The sequence below is a fragment of the Melanostigma gelatinosum genome (genome assembly GCF_949748355.1).
Source record: "Melanostigma gelatinosum genome assembly, chromosome: 12".
Classification (NCBI taxonomy): domain Eukaryota; kingdom Metazoa; phylum Chordata; class Actinopteri; order Perciformes; family Zoarcidae; genus Melanostigma; species Melanostigma gelatinosum.
Genome location: NC_136645.1, coordinates 9,559,769 through 9,577,112, shown reverse-complemented (window position 1 = coordinate 9,577,112; position 17,344 = coordinate 9,559,769). Strand labels below are relative to the sequence as shown.

Here is a 17,344-nt window from a genome sequence, read left to right as displayed (position 1 = left end):
ATTAATACTGTTAGTTTTTAATAATGATGTGCTTCAAATCATTGACATGGATAATAATAACACACATGATCAAATCTTTGACATAATTCAATTTAATTGAACATTTTTTATTTAAAGGGCAGTGGTGGAGGGGGTGGACACAAGCAGTCCTAAAAAGTGGATGTAGCATACATTAAAACAATTCTGATATGAAGTTTTGTCAGAAGCGTCACTTGACATTTAATGAATACTTGCCTAATTCTTTCAATTCAGTCACACAGCTTTTAATACCACTGATTATAATGCTGATTATATTAAGCTCATAATGCTTGATAAGGCAGGATAATTGAGTTGGCATATCTTGAATAACCCCTGATACATTTAATCTGACAGAGCATTCACTGTTTCTATAGGTAGCTTTACATCCTCTTCAGCCTGAACTGATAAGTGATTCCTTCATGGATCTTTGAGGACATAATCTGTTTAACTTGTAGCCTGTGTAAAGCATGGTTGCCCGACTGCTATTTAGACCTGCACAACACATCATTTTCTCCAACTAGCATAAAAAAACAGGAATGCTTGTTATAGACCTTGACGGTTCATAAAACTCTTTAAAACCAAGCACAGGTCATTACTTATATTTGCACAGTACAGTATATGTTGTATTCAGTTTGAAACCCGCTTTGCAAATGAAACTATACCTGCATCCTCTCCAAAGTGGACTTCTGCAAAATGCAAATTGTCAAAGGTCACATCATTTTCGAGCACAGAAGGTTTTTAGTTACTTTTAGTTCCTGTTGGTTGTTTAAGTTTAGAATGGACCTGGCCACTGAAGGGGAACTCCTTTCTGATTTTCCTGGACAGAATAAACCAAAACTGAAAACTAGGATATAACATAATAGATACTTGAGTAGTAATTATTGAATCATAATAACTAGCAGAATTGGATGGGATACTGGTTAAACAATCAGTAATTGTTAACAAAATGTTAACAAGAAAAACAAGCTTTTTATTGTTATTATATATGTTAGTATACATGTACCATGTTTAATAGTTGCATATTGCAGTTAAATATATTTCAAATTTCCAGTTGGTATCATTGCAAGAATTTTATTATAATTTATGTCAAAATCTACAAATGAAGGGTCTTGCACTTTCGAGTTCCTGCTGGATACATTTCAAAATGTCAGTTTGACATTTTGCAGACAAGTGAGATGATAAATAAGCGCCATAGTGACTCATCAATAATGTAATGTGGATGGGGAAATTAATAACAAAACGGAGGTCCATGAACCTCCACAACGCTGCACGATGTTGTGCATGAGGACAGATTTCGCTCAGATATCCACGCTGCCTCTTGATGAGTTCCTAGACTGCAAGCTCAGTGGTTAATGTGCTACTCTGATCTGAAGGTGGATGAAGTGAAACTAAAATAGCTGTGATCGTAGGTGTTCGAGAAGGTTGTTACACCATGAAGTTGTGGTAAGAGAATAGAAAAACAACAACACTGTCTCCCTATAACTCAGTGACACTGAAATATATTAAATCATTGTAAACAACAGGATTTCTGTGAAAGTAGAGACAATTTTAGAATGCAAACAGGGAAACAGGAAGGAACTGGAAACACAAGGAACCTTGATAATCTGACAAGACTTCTGATCCAGTTTACATTTCACTGTTTTAATATTTCTTTTGAGGTTATCAATCAATGGCTGTTGTGTAAGAATGTGTTTTCAGTTCAGCATATGCTGTGAGGACATTGGGGTAAACAAACTGGACTGGACTCTGCTCAGTCCCATTTTTGCCGCTGTCACACAGAAGGTTTTGGGAACAGCTGCTTTTTCAAACCAATACTTGTGTGCGTCATGCCGACCTTTCTGTGGAAATTCACTGTCTTTTGTTTCCTCATCTTCACCTGCTGTTTACTTAACTATGTGAATCCTGAGCAAAATCTGGATACACCAGCGATCTCTAAATATTTCAACACGAAAGGGAGGTACGAAGAAGTGAACCCGTATCTCATAGAGGACATACTCGCTGTCAACAGGTCCATCCTGCAGCCTCCATCAGCACAATGCCAGGAAATTCACCTGACCGCCATCATAAGACACGGCACGAGGTACCCGACGAGCAAAAACGTCAAGAAGATGCATAAGCTCTACGACATCGTCCAACACAACGCCTCGGGTAAAGCCAGCTGGCTGCGTGAAATCCAGACCCAGTGGACCATGTGGTACACGGAGGACATGGACGGCCGCCTCGTCCAGAAAGGTGTGAACGACCACAAGCATCTGGCCGTCAGGCTGTCAAAGCTGTTCCCCTCACTGGTTTCAGAGGAGAAGCTCAGAGGTGGATTCATCAAGTTCATAACCAGCTCAAAGCACAGGTGTGTCAACAGCACACTGTCCTTCAAGGCAGGACTGACAGAGCTGTGGGCTATTACAGGTAAAACCACCTAAAATATATGATGATCGACAACTTAGACGCATTCTCATTAACCCGTCACCTTCTCTCTACCCAGATAAGGAGTTTGACCATGCAGTGAACGATGCTCTCATGAGGTTTTTTGACCAGTGCGCCAGGTTTGTGCAGGAAGTTGATAAGAACCCCTCAGCTCTGTCAGAGGTGGACCAGTTCAGGCAGGGACCAGAGATGAGGAGGGTCACGGAGAAGATCGCAGACCGGCTCAGGGTCCCCTACAATGTCATCACAGACGGTCATATCAGCAGAAGCACTGCCTTTTTACGCTGTTGATGTGTGTCTTAACGTATTTAGCATTTATCACAAGCTAATTTAGAAGTGTTGAGGCCTCTGCCTCAGGTGGTAAAGCCTCGATTTAGTATTCTGATAAAGTGAAGGTGCAATAATGAAGTGCCTATAAGTGCTTCATTTTTAAGATGATCACAAACTACTTTCTGATCAACTGTACTGTTCTTGTAGTGTACTTCTTTCTTGTTTAGCCTGTTTGGAGCAGATGCCGCTTATCACAGATCTTTAAATGATTGCATTTCCTGCGTTCTTTAACCATTAATCAGTTGATACCGCCCTCTCTCCATGCAGATATGACTGCAGCGGCGTTTGACCTCTGTGCTTATGAATTTGCAATTAAGGCAGTGAACTCCCCTTGGTGTCAACTCTTCGATGAGGATGACGCAAAGGTATGGAGCAATTAATGGTCAGCTGCATGTAGATTTAATGCGGCAACAGCAAATGGTTTGTTTCAAGTTCATTTATTATTGAGCCGTGTTCTCCTGCACAACAGGCCTTTTTCACAGGCTTTTGTCATAGTCGTAAAAGCACAGGTGTTAGTAACGACATGAACAATACCAGGACTGTGAAACTGAAGCAGTTAAAAGGAATTCAGCCATCATCAATTTACTATTCTCGTCCTTCCTTCAGTGACATGTCAAAATGTGTATGAGACACTGCTGAAACAGCCCAATATTTAAAACAATAATGTCTATACTCTGGAACTTTGGCAGCAAAATTATGTAGGCTGCTATTTGACCCCCACAATGTATTTATAGAGCTTTTTGTCACATAGAAAATGTTGTTTTCCTACATAATACTGTTCAAATTTATCACAACCAATTCTCCTGACTTTACAGAGGAAAAAAAGAAGCACAGAAGCTAGTGTAAGTGATATGTCTATTTAAAACAAAGTGACAGTGATGCACTTCGGCTTATCAGACGGGCACTTTAAGCCAACCAGAGGAGCACTTAGGTCAACCAGGGCCTCAGAAAATAAACCGACTATCGGACAAACAAACAGTCTAATCTAGGCTGGAGGTACACAGCACCCTCAACAGGACTACAGATGCAAATTTGCTTAAAATCTGTCACGGTTCATTCCATGGGAACATTGACGTTTTTAACTGAAGTCCCTTTTAAATGAAAAATAAATGAAAGAAAAGCATTCAACAAGTAATGTAGATATCCTATTGCTTCTTTCTAAGTATACAATCAAAAAGAAAAGTCACAATGCATGCCTTCTCTGTTAAGCCACCCTATTAATTTACTAGGAAACCCTTTAGCATTGTGTGTATTATAAATTGTGTTCTGTGTCTTGTGTTACAAGCTGACCTAACACTCACGCAGCTTGAAATGTTATCGCACAGAACAGCAAAAAAAAGTGCTGTCTTGGGAAATTCTTCTTTGTGAAAAGGCCACCCACACGCAGGCTACATGTGAACTATCTGCATCAACAGGTCGTGGATTATGCAAGTGACCTGAGGGAATTCTGGACGAGAGGCTATGGTTACGATATTAACAGGAAGTCGAGCTGCATTCTCTTCCATGATGTGTTTAACCGACTGAACGAGGCAGCCAACGAGAGCCAGTAAGTGAGCTTTAAATGACCTGCACAGTCCGTACAACTGTGGGTAAGACTTTGGTGAAAACCTTCAGTGGAATACATGAAATATCTACCGGTATATATATTTAATGCTTCTACTTTTGGTTGTTTTGCTGTTGTGAAATGTTAAGTACCCTTAGACTGGTCAGTGTTCTATCCTTTAGTTACAAATGATGGAGGTTTAAAATGTGTCTGTACGCAGATATGGCAGGATAAATAACTGTGATATAAACACTTGTCTAACAACCCAGCCATTTCTTGGCGCAGATTGCATATTGTTCTGCTTTGTAGCAAGTGCTTTTTGTGTTTTCTTGAGTTTTATTTACACTTAATTCTATGAAATAAGCCATGTTAAATTCTGAACCCCATGTGGTGTTTGTCAGGTCAGGGCAACAGGTGACTGAGGCTGTGACGGTCCAGGTCGGCCATGCAGACACCCTCCTGCCACTGCTCACCCTCCTGGGCTTCTTCAAGGACAGCGAGGCCCTGACTTCCAAAAACTTCGCCACACAGGCCCAGCGCTCCTTCCGCACCAGCCACATGTTGCCCTATGCAGCTAACTTAGTCCTGGTGCTATACGACTGCGGCGGAGGCGACCTGAGACTGCAACCGCTGCTCAACGAGAAGCCCGTGACCTTCCCCGGTTTGAATAACCAGCAGGCCTCCATACCGCGCTATCAAGACGTCAGAGATCACTACAGGGAGCTGCTCCAAGGCTGTGACTTCGAGACTGAGTGTCAGCTGTTCAAGAGTCCAGCTTAAGTCAAAGCACACAGGGTAGATCGTGGAAAAGTGTTACTGCATGGTTGAATGTGCGTTTTTTCTAAATGTTCTGCTTTTGAAAATTGAAATATGGATGCTGTCACCAAACATTTTCAGGAGGCACTTTTGTGTTTCTTGAAACACTGAATTAAAAATTAAGAAATTACTTCATGTTTTTATCGTCTTTCTTTCTTTCATTCAATAAAAATAACTATAATATAGAAAACTGATCATTAATTCACAATAACACCTTTCTTATCAAGAAAACTAAATTCACATTTGTGATTGACTCATCTGGAACCGTCAAACATGTTATTCAACAACATCACTTTTCTTTTTTATATGGAATATCCTCGAGTTTTTACCAGTGGGTTGACTTGTAACGTCTAAATTGATTAAATTACTGTACGGTCAGAAAGGTTGTGCGTAAAATAGTTTTTATTGAGATACCTAATGAATTACAACTAACTTTTATTATAAAGCAAATAATAGACTAAAATATACAGCCAGGGAAATATTTAGTGACGAGAGTCGTTGAGACCAGCTCAACCAGCTACAACAGTTAAATGCTGCTTGCCTCAGTATTAATTATGTCATATATTATAATATATCAATCACATGGGCCGATTTTCTACGAAGCCCGTTCTTTTACTTTAAGTTAATTTAGTCTTGAATACTTCTGTACTTTTATTGAAGTAGCAATTTAAACAGGACCTTTTACGTGGAACGGAGTGTTTTGACATTGTGGTATTGGTACTTTTAACTAAAGTAAAGGATGTGAGTGCTTCTTCCACCATTGAGAGCAATGACAAGAATGCCATGAATCCCACAATGCACTTCAACGCAGGGCATGTACTTTGATCATAAAAAGTGGTTTCTTTAAACATGACACACTGCTGTACAAGAGTACGCGATAGAATTCATAGAGAAATATAGTCATTGTTGGCTACAGGGTTAATGGCATATCTCTGACGATCTTTTACAAAAGTTCTTTAAGTTGTAGAGACCCATTTAGAACTAAGATGTACAAAAGCACCTGTGGTCAAATCTATTCAAGTACTGTATGTAAGTACACTTTTGAGGTACTTGTACTTGAGAATTTCCATTTTCTTCCACTTAATACTTCTACTCCACTAATATTCAGAAGGAGATACTGTACTGTTGACCACACTACATGTGTTTGACCCCTTACATTGCAGATTAAGATGAGTATAACTAAATATAATCATCAAATTGTTTTATTATTATGGACAAAGATAAGACCTTATTGATCCCTTGGTGAAATTCAAGCTAAAACCAACGTTTGTACATATGAATGCATCAATAATTACAATTGATAACTTAATAATATAATATGTATTATATCTGAAATGGGCCATGCTGCATAATGAGCAGGCTCCTTGTATAGTTAATGCGGACTTTTACTACTAACCAGTACACTGTGTTATTACTACGTGGACACCACTGAGTAAAGTACAAGCTGTCATGTGATTAAAAGTGAGCAATGTCCATTATGAGGCAAGCTGCGGTCCATTGTGTAAACTCTGTTTTTGTTTTAGGACAGGCTCTGTGTGACGGATTGGTTGGATAGTCCCACGTGGTCCACGTCACTCGGTTTTGTGTCTGGTATGGGGGGGTTTGGGGGGGGGGGGGACACCCGGCAATACAAACAAGCTGCTCGTCTGCACCATGTCGATCCCATTTTGGAAAATTCTTTTTCTTCATTTGACCATCACAACTGGCTTTTGCTGCTGTTTTCGTATCAAAGTGAATCCTCAGGAGAATCCAAACATACCAGCGATCGCAAAATACTTCAGCACGAAAGGGAGGTACGAGGAAGTGAACCCGTATCTCATCGAGGACATACTCGCTGTAAACAAGTCTATCCTGCAGCCTCCGTCCGCGCAATGTCGCGAAATTCACCTGACCGCCATCATAAGACACGGCACGAGGTACCCGACGAGCAAAAACGTCAAGAAGATGCTGAAGCTCTACGACATCGTCCAACACAACGCCTCGGGTAAAGCCAGCTGGCTGCGTGAAATCCAGACCCAGTGGACCATGTGGTACACGGAGGACATGGACGGCCGCCTCGTCCAGAAAGGTGTGAACGACCACAAGCATCTGGCCGTCAGGCTGTCAAAGCTGTTCCCCTCACTGGTTTCAGAGGAGAAGCTCAGAGGTGGATTCATCAAGTTCATAACCAGCTCAAAGCACAGGTGTGTCAACAGCACACTGTCCTTCAAGGCAGGACTGACAGAGCTGTGGGCTATTACAGGTAAAACCACCAAAAATATATGATGATCGACAACTTAGACGCATTGTCATTAACCCGTCACCTTCTCTCTACCCAGATAAGGAGTTTGACCATGCAGTGAACGATGCTCTCATGAGGTTTTTTGACCAGTGCGCCAGGTTTGTGCAGGAAGTTGATAAGAACCCCTCAGCTCTGTCAGAGGTGGACCAGTTCAGGCAGGGACCAGAGATGAGGAGGGTCACGGAGAAGATCGCAGACCGGCTCAGGGTCCCCTACAATGTCATCACAGACGGTCAGTGCTGGAGGAAGTACTCAGATCCTTTATTTCATAATAATTGGTTTATAACTATTATTAAAAAAATATGCCTTTACAGGTAAAAGCCCTATGTTTAGAAAAGCAACTACAGTTAAAGTACATAAGTATGTTCCACCAAGTGTATGTACTTAAAGTATCCAAAGTAAAAGGTGGTCTGTATGTCAACTGGTTTGTGGTAATTTGATGAAACACGTCTTTATTTCGGAAGCTGCACCATGTGAGCACAAGACAGAGTAAAATAACAAAGACGTTCGAACTTGATTGAGACACAAGGACTCAATATTAAAATAAATGCAATTTCCCAAACAAATGTACAAGTAATCAAATGAACAAATAAACACAGTGAAGCTTGGACTCTTGGTGGCCTCAGAGCAGTTGCCTGCTTAGTGATCCAGCTATGATGCCTTATTACTTCTAATATATTGTATTGGACGTGTGAATGTGTGAATAGCATTGACTGTTTACAATTCACTGAAATTTATCGATCTTCAAAGTAGCTGTCAAATATATAGTGGTAGAAGTGGGAAGTAGCATACACTGTAAATGCCGATGTAAAGTATATGTATATCAAACCTTTACTCGAGTACATAGCATCACGTAAATATACTACTTTGTTATATTCCACCATTGGGAATGGTCCGATTTGTGACTATCTTTTCTAATACTTTGCTATCGAGTGCGCTGTGTGCTAAGTACTCCGATTCATTTACCATTATTTAGGTCCAAAGTTTCTTAAGAATATGGATCCCAGGTCTGTTACTTGCAGGTAACCAAAATAAAAGAGCTACTCCTGATTGGCAATAGTTGTTTCTGAAGGTATTTGTCTTATTTCTCACTGTAAATGTGTGTTTTTATTTTACACTCCTGTATTATCCTAATAGTTCCTTAAGAGATTTTCTGGGGAAAAACTGTAATTTAGTACTGACGATGTCGGGGAAATAGAGCCTAAGATCTTGAGTATTTACGATTATACACAATTGACGAGTATTTTCCTTAAAAATTGTCCCATTTCAACTATTAATTATTCATTTATTATGAAAAACGTTATTTTCTATAAGTGGAAAAAAAAACTGGTAGGCTTGCCTGTCAACATAGTTCACATTTTTTGGATGTACATCTGGTCTGCTGTGCAACGACAACAAAAAACGATCAAAGTGATTGAAAATAATTCATTGAAAGTGTCGCAATTGAAGACGTTCTCCATTTCCCCAATCATTACCTTCTCAAATGCATCTGCTGCCATTGAACACAACAATTAGCAGTCGCTAAAGCATGAGATATGAGGGAGACAGTGTGCTGGACATCCCATTCATAATTCACAGAGTGTATGTGTACAGTAGATGGAGCTGTTTTCTAATTTGAAAGTAGACTGAGCTGGCAGCCAATATTGACTCTTCATTTGTGGCTTTGAAGAAGTGCCACAAGCCTCAAAGACGCGTTCCAGATACATGAGGTCACACGCCGGTGCTTCTGATTGTGTGTGCTTTAATGATTGCCTAGCCCGTCTGATTTCACTACTTATCTACATTTTATTATTGCATCCCTTCTCCTGCAGATATGGCCGAAGCTGCATTTTATTTGTGTGCTTATGAGTTTGCCATCAGGACTGTGAACTCCCCATGGTGTCGGCTGTTTGATGAGGTTGACGCACAGGTGAGGCCCTGTTTGAACCATCAGTCTGAAACCATCCTGCCTTACCGAGTCGGTAATGGTTTCTCTGCTGTGTTCATCCATTGAGAAACCGTGGCAGTATTCATGTCACAACGACAGATCCCTGTGTTTTTTTTTGTCTTCCCTAAAACCCCACATCTTGGGACTATTTGGGCTCAACAGGTGATGGAGTATGCAAACGACCTGAAGCAATTCTGGAAAAGAGCTTACGGTTACGATATCAACCGCAAGTCGAGCTGCATTCTCTTCCACGATGCGTTTAGTCGACTCGACAAAGCAGCCGAGGAGAACAAGTGAGTAAACCTTGTCCTTCAAGTTGTAAGATTGTCGGATGCTGTTACTTCTGCATTTTACTACTGTATTTTATTTCTTACACTGTTCTTAATTGCTGTTAAATCTCCTTTTCTTTTGCCTTATGTTTTGATGCTTTTAATGGTTTTAAAAGGACTGCACAATATATCGCCATTTCCTCCGCGACCGAGTTTGTGCAAGGCGTACACTATAAAACGCAGATCGGCAGAGATCTTTTCCAGACGTGGTTTGTGTGCGAGTAATTGCAGAATTGCGGCAGTGTATGGTTGATTGCGTGCAGCGCAATGTCTCAGGGAGACATCAATTATTGTTTCAATGTATGTTTTAAATCTCCTTTGCTTTTTACTACTGAATTTTATTTCTTACACTGTTTCTTTAATTTTTTATTTTTTTATTTTTTTATTTTATTTGTACAGGGACAGTTCACACTAATCGACAGCACACATTAATAAAAACATGACTGTAAATGTGACAGTGTTAGCTAAAAAAGCTAATTTTCAACCGTTGTCCCTGGGCACGGTGTTAGAAGCCGCTAAAAACATTTAAACATTTAAAAACTGTTTAAAAAGACAACAACACAAAAACAAGCAAACAGAGCTGTGCAATACAATCCTGCAGACACAGGATCAAACATGACAGACAAGCAGGCAGGCAGGCAGACAGACAGGCAGACAGACAGACAGGCAGACAGGCAGACAGGCAGACAGGCAGGCTACATACGGACATGGCAGGCATGAGACTGTTAGTGCTGACACACCTGGTTGTTAATGAGCCAGGCTTTGAGGTTGTGTGTGAAGAACCTGTATGTGGTGCTGTTGGAATTGTTGGAATGCTGTTAAGCATTCCAACCCACACACACACACCCCATTTTAAAATAAAAGCCGCACACACATGATTTGTTGCAGCTGTTACGTGTTGCATCTCGGCCAATCAGACATGAGTATTCTGATAAGTTTCCTGATTCGAGTGACATTTACACACACCGCGACACAAGACGGAGAGACGAGGAAAGACATGGCAGAGCAGGACAACAGTCGTGTAAGCTGTAAAAGATAAAACATCAGACAATCTCCAAATGAGAACGTTTGCCAGAGATATCAGAGCCTCTCGCTTGCTCTCTTTGCCTCTCTCTCTCTCACAAATTCTTTCTTTCTTCTCTCTCTCTCACAAATTCTTTCTTCTCTCTCTCTCTCACACAACTTCTTTCTTCTCTCTCTCTCTCTCACACAACTTCTTTCTTCTCTCTCTCTCTCACACAAATTCTTTCTTCTCTCTCTCACAAATTCTTTCTTCTCTCTCTCACAAATTCTTTCTTCTCTCTCTTTCTCGCTCTCTCTCACAAATTCTTTCTTCTCTCTCACAAATTCTTTCTTCTCTTTCTCTCTCACAAATTCTTTCTTCTCTCTCTCTCTCTCTCACAAATTCTTTCCTCTCTCTCACACAAATTCTTTCTTCTCTCTCTCACACAACTTCTTTCTTCTCTCTCTCTCTCACACAACTTCTTTCTTCTCTCTCTCACACAAATTCTTTCTTCTCTCTCTCACACAAATTCTTTCTTCTCTCTCACAAATTCTTTCTTCTCTCTCTCTCTCTCACAACTTCTTTCTTCTCTCTCTCTCTCACACAAATTCTTTCTTCTCTCTCTCACAAATTCTTTCTTCTCTCTCTCTCTCACAAAGTCTTTCTTCTCTCTCTCACAAATTCTTTCTTCTCTCTCTCTCTCACACAAATTCTTTCTTCTCTCTCACAAATTCTTTCTTCTCTCTCTCTCTCACACAACTTCTTTCTTCTCTCTCTCTCTCACACAAATTCTTTCTTCTCTCTCACAAATTCTTTCTTCTCTCTCTCACAAATTCTTTCTTCTCTCTCTCACAACTTCTTTCTTCTCTCTCTCTCACAAAGTCTTTCTTCTCTCTCTCACAAATTCTTTCTTCTCTCTCTCACACAAATTCGTTCTTCTCTCTCACAAATTCTTTCTTCTCTCTCTCTCACAAAGTCTTTCTTCTCTCTCTCACAAATTCTTTCTTCTCTCTCTCACAAATTATTTCTTCTCTCTCTCACACAAATTCTTTCTTCTCTCTCTCTCACAAATTCTTTCTTCTCTCTCTCTCACAAAGTCTTTCTTCTCTCTCTCACAAATTCATTCTTTCTTCTCTCTCTCTCACACAAATTATTTCTTCTCTCTCTCTCACAAATTCTTTCTTCTCTCTCTTTCTCTCTCTCTCTCACAAATTATTTCTTCTCTCTCTCTCACAAATTCTTTCTTCTCTTTCTCTCTCACAAAGTCTTTCTTCTCTCGCTCTCTCTCACAAATTCTTTCCTCTCTCTCACAAATTCTTTCTTCTCTCTCTCTCTCTCTCTCACAACTTCTTTCTTCTCTCTCTCACACAACTTCTTTCTTCTCTCTCTCTCTCACACAAATTCTTTCTTCTCTCTCACAAATTCTTTCTTCTCTCTCTCACAAATTCTTTCTTCTCTCTCTCACAAATTCTTTCTTCTCTCTCTCTCACAAAGTCTTTCTTCTCTCTCTCACAAATTCTTTCTTCTCTCTCTCTCTCACACAAATTCTTTCTTCTCTCTCACAAATTCTTTCTTCTCTCTCTCACAAATTCTTTCTTCTCTCTCTCTCTCACAAAGTCTTTCTTCTCTCTCTCACAAATTCTTTCTTCTCTCTCTCTCTCTCACAAATTCTTTCTCCTCTCTCTCACACAAATTCTTTCTTCTCTCTCTCTCTCACAAATTCTTTGGGGCTTTCAAAATAAAAGCCCCATGGATTAACTGTATTTAAACAAGCTCAAAATTAGGCTTTTTTGTTAAAAAAATGAATGCTCTTACTAATACTGCGACAACTACTACTGCTGCTGCTAATATAGTATTACTACTTTGACTATAACTTTTGCTGTTGCTACTATTACTGCTACTACAGACCGCCTAAATACTGTGCAACCTTCTTTGATGAGTTTACTGAACTGCTGTCTGTAATCTGTATTGATTTTGATTGTGTTGTTATTGTTGGTGATTTTAATATCCATGTTGCTAATCCCCAGGACAGAGAGTCTATAGAACTATGTGGTGTCCTTGATAACTATGATCTGACTCAGCATGTGACAGGACCCACCCACAACAAGGGGCACACTCTGGACCTAATCATCACCAAAGGTGTAAACATTTCCAAGGTTGCTGTGACTGATGTTGCACTCTCTGATCATTTCTGTGTTTTCTTTGAGAGTGCAATCTCCTTGCACACAAATGTCCAAACCAAGGTTGTGACAAAGCGTTACATCTCTGAAAACACCAGTGAACTATTTATTCAGAAGTTCTCCTCCACACCAGCCCTCTCTTGCCTCTCAGTCAATGAGCTTGTAGATGGCTTAAATTTTAAAGTAAAAAATATTATTGATGCCATTGCACCCACTAAAGTGAAGGTTGTCTCGGGTAAGCAAAGATCTCCTTGGAGAAATGCTACGCTGGTCAAAATGGAGAAACTTGAGTGTCGGAAAGCTGAGCGCAGGTGGCGAAAAACTAATCTCCAGGTTCACTGTGACATCTATAAAGAGAGACTTCGCAAATATAATTTGGAACTTAGAAATGCAAGGCAGTCATTCTTCTCTGACATCATAACCAAAAACAAGAACAACACACGCGCCTTATTTGCTACCGTCGACAGGCTAACAAACCCTCCAGTGTCGGTAGCTGCTGAACTCCAATCCACCTGGGCATGCAATCAATTTGCCTCCTTTTTTACTGACAAAATTCAGAAAATTAGACAAGCAGTCAGTGCCTCCACATCAACCACAGGATATGTGTTGTCCCGATCTCTGAATAACATCCATTCAAATATCATGACACAATTTCATTCAATCGACCGTAGAAGCCTAGAAGACATTATACAACATCTGAAGTCATCCTCCTGCTGCTTGGATATTCTACCAACACACTTTTTCAAAAATATTTCAAACTGCATGACCACTGATCTTTTACAAATTGTAAACACATCCCTTCTCTCAGGTGTCTTCCCACAAGCCCTAAAAACTGCAGTTATTAAACCGCTCCTAAAGAAGGTTAGTTTAGACTCCGCAACGATGAAAAATTATAGGCCAATATCAAACCTCCCATTTTTGAGTAAAATAATTGAAAAAGCAGTTTTCCAACAGCTGACCGACTTCTTGACCGTAAATAACTGCTTTGATGTTTTCCAGTCAGGCTTTCGACAGCACCACAGCACTGAAACTGCTCTTGTTAAGGTTTTCAACGACATCCACTTAAACATAGACAATGGCAGAAGTTCAGTCTTAGTCTTACTAGATCTCAGTGCTGCATTCGACACGGTCGACCATGCCATACTCCTAGAAAGACTAAAAATCTAGGTGGGACTCTCTGGCACAGCACTTAACTGGTTTGAATCCTACTTGAAGGGCCGAGAATACTTTGTGTCTGTGGCTCATTACACATCGGAGCTGACTAAAATGACATGTGGTGTTCCCCAAGGTTCAATACTGGGGCCTCTTCTGTTCAACATCTACATGCTTCCACTAGCTCAGATTATGAAAAACAACAAAGTGTGTTATCATAATTATGCAGACGATACACAAATCGACATAACTATGTCACCAGGGGACTATAATCCTATACAAGGGATGGGTAACTGCATTGAACAAATCAACAACTGGATGTGCCAGAATTTTCTTCAATTAAACAAAGATAAAACAGAAGTAATTGTTTTCGGTACCAAGGACGAACAATTGAAAATCACCGCTCAGCTTCAGTCACTGATGTTAAAACCCACAAACCAAGCCAGAAATCTAGGTGTAGTTATGGATTCAGACCTCAACCTGAACAGCCATATCAAGACAATTACAAAATCAGCCTACTACCACCTGAAGAATATATCAAGGATTAGAGGACTTATGTCTCAACAGGATTTGGAAAAACTTGTCCATGCATTTATCTTCAGCAGACTGGACTACTGTAACGGTGTGTTTACAGGTCTCTGTAAAAAGTCCGTCAGAAAGCTGCAGCTGATTCAGAACGCTGCAGCTCGAGTCCTCACTAAGACCAGGAGGGTGGACCACATCACTCCAGTTCTGAGGTCTTTGCACTGGCTTCCTGTCCAACAAAGAATTGACTTTAAAATCCTGCTGTTGGTTTACAAAGCACTGAATGGTTTAGGGCCAAAATACATCTCTGATCTGCTGCTACCTTATGAACCATCCCGACCCCTCAGGTCGTCTGGGACCGGTCTACTTTCTGTTCCCAGAGTCAGAACTAAACATGGAGAAGCAGCGTTCAGTTTTTCTGCTCCACATATCTGGAACAAAGTCCCAGAAAGCTGCAGGTCTGCTGAGACCCTCAGCTCATTTAAATCAAGATTGAAGACTTTTCTGTTTGCTGCTGCCTTTAATTGAGCCACATTCAATTCATATATTAATCAATTTCCTGCATTTCTGCATTTTACTACTGCATTTTATTTCTTGTACTGTTTTTTAATGTCTTAATGAATGTTCTTAATTGTTTTTAAATCTCCTTTTCTTTTGCCTTATGTTTTGATGCTTTTAATGGTTTTATGTGAAGGACTTTGAATTACCTTGTTGTTGAAATGTGCTATACAAATAAACTTGCCTTGCCTTGCCTTGCCTTACTGCTACCATCAATATTATCACTACCACTACTGCTAATACTACCACTACTACTATTACTTATACGACAACTGCTACTACTACTACTGCTATTCATGCTACTAAAAGTAGTAATACTACTACAGCTATTAGTACGACTGCTACTAGTACTACTACTACTGCTACATCTTCTACTGCCATTACTATTACTACTACTACTACTGTGATATTAAATACTACGACCAATACTACAGCTGTTACTATGACTACTGATACTACGTCTTCTACTATTTCTTCTAATTACTAATACTTCTACTTCTAATAATACTTCTACTACAACTTCTACTATGACTACAAATATCACTACTACTAGTACTTATTCAAATGCTACTAATACTTCTACGAATAATACTTATACTAAAACTTATACTACTACAAATATCAGCACTGAAGAATTTTTTTAAGCCACAGAAACTGTTCAAATATCAAAATGTTCAGTTCGTGCAAGGCATACACTATAAAACGCAGATCAGCAGAGATCTTTTCCAGACGTGGTTTGTGTGCGAGTAATTGCAGAATTGCGGCAGTGTATGGTTGATTGCGTGCAGCGCAATGTCTCAGGGAGACATCGATTATTGTTTCAATGTATGTTTTAAATCTCCTTTACTTTTTACTACTGAATTTTATTTCTTACACTGTTTCTTTAATTGTTTTTAAATCTCCTTTTCTTTTGCCTTATGTTTTGATGCTTTTAATGGTTTTATGTGAAGCACTTTGAATTACCTTGTTGTTGAAATGTGCTATACAAATAAACTTGCCTTGCCTTGCCTTACTCTGTAATGTTGTTATCGTTAACAAAATCCAATGAAAAAGACAAAAAGAAACAATCCATCTCTCAATTCTCACCCTGCCTTTAGCTCTCGGGCCCAAGACCATTCTTTACCACTCAAGGCGTTTGATGGGGTTTATTTTCAGCTGTAAATGAATACAAATGTGTTGCTCTGGTCTTTATGAACGACTGCTCTAGTGAGTATTATTAGAGAAAGACGCTGCATGTGCGAAGTCCACTAACATAAAAAGAATCAACATTTTTGCAGCTGTATTTTGTAAGTAATGTGTGTGATGTGGAGGAGTCTCAGAGATGTTCCGATACAGTTTTTTTCCTTACCGACACACATTTCTCTTCAACGTCTCTTTAATTGAACTTTTTACAGAGCTTATTGTGTGTTAGACCTGAAACTGATGTTGTGTATCTTGTACGTCAGGTCAGGGCAACAGGTGACTGAGGCTGTGACGGTCCAGGTCGGCCATGCAGAGACCCTCCTGCCCTTGCTCACCCTCCTGGGCTTCTTCAAGGACAGCGAGGCCCTGACTTCCACCAACTTCGCCACACAGGCCCAGCGCTCCTTCCGCACCAGCCACATGTTGCCCTATGCAGCTAACTTAGTCCTGGTGCTATACGACTGCGGCGGAGGCGACCTGAGACTGCAACCGCTGCTCAACGAGAAGCCCGTGACCTTCCCCGGTTTGAATAACCAGCAGGCCTCCATACCGCGCTATCAAGACGTCAGAGATCACTACAGGGAGCTGCTCCAAGGCTGTGACTTCGAGACTGAGTGTCAGCTGTTCAAGAGTCCAGCTTAAGTCAAAGCACACAGGGTAGATCCTGGAAAAGAGGCCTTGCAGTGGCTTTATTGTGTTTTATTTGTCTTCCGGCTGAGAAAAGGTGTCTCTGAAACTGATCGCAGCCTCGCAATTTCATTTCAAGTTCACATGTACTATTGCAGTATTACTTCAAATATATTGCTTATTGTTTGCAATGTTTCATTCCACGAATTAAAGAATATATTTTTGCAGTGTACACATTTTATATTGCTTCGAGATTGTGTGGTCAGTATGTATGACGAGATAATCGGTGCTGTTGAAAGAACAAGGTTTTAAAGATTGTCCAAGATGCATTTCTTTACTTATTATCAGTTTATTACTCCTGTCTAGATGGATTCAAATGAAACCCTTTTGTTAATAAATTCCAGAGAGACGATGTTAATGTGGCAGAAAGGTCGAGGTGGGATTCGGGC

At 40.1% G+C, this 17,344-nt stretch overlaps 2 protein-coding genes across 2 annotated transcripts; both read left to right on the top strand.

Annotated features, from left to right (window-relative positions):
• Positions 1-1,844: 1,844 nt before the first annotated feature.
• Positions 1,845-5,095, top strand: LOC306785671 (multiple inositol polyphosphate phosphatase 1-like; the record flags this gene model as incomplete). The annotated part of the gene is made up of 5 exons (XM_079280126.1): positions 1,845-2,424; positions 2,501-2,695; positions 3,040-3,137; positions 4,188-4,318; positions 4,717-5,095. 5 exons carry the CDS (start codon positions 1,845-1,847, stop codon positions 5,093-5,095), a joined length of 1,383 nt encoding a protein of 460 aa, XP_079136252.1.
• A 1,670-nt stretch (positions 5,096-6,765) lies between these two features.
• On the top strand, positions 6,766-17,116 carry LOC306786256 (multiple inositol polyphosphate phosphatase 1-like). Its single transcript, XM_079280971.1, has 5 exons — positions 6,766-7,373; positions 7,450-7,644; positions 9,224-9,321; positions 9,502-9,632; positions 16,532-17,116. Exons 1-5 carry the CDS (start codon positions 6,785-6,787, stop codon positions 16,908-16,910), a joined length of 1,392 nt encoding a protein of 463 aa, XP_079137097.1. The 5' UTR covers positions 6,766-6,784; the 3' UTR covers positions 16,911-17,116.
• The last annotated feature ends 228 nt before the right edge of the window (positions 17,117-17,344 follow it).

What these genes read in the sequence shown, in the direction of transcription:
- LOC306786256 (XM_079280971.1), top strand. Translation starts at nt 6,785, where the DNA reads ATGTCGATCCCATTTTGGAAAATTCTTTTTCTTCATTTGACCATCACA. An exon ending in CTACAATGTCATCACAGACG is followed by an intron (nt 7,645 to 9,223) that starts GTCAGTGCTGGA and finishes CTTCTCCTGCAG; the next exon opens with ATATGGCCGAAGCTGCATTT. An exon ending in TTGATGAGGTTGACGCACAG is followed by an intron (nt 9,322 to 9,501) that starts GTGAGGCCCTGT and finishes TGGGCTCAACAG; the next exon opens with GTGATGGAGTATGCAAACGA.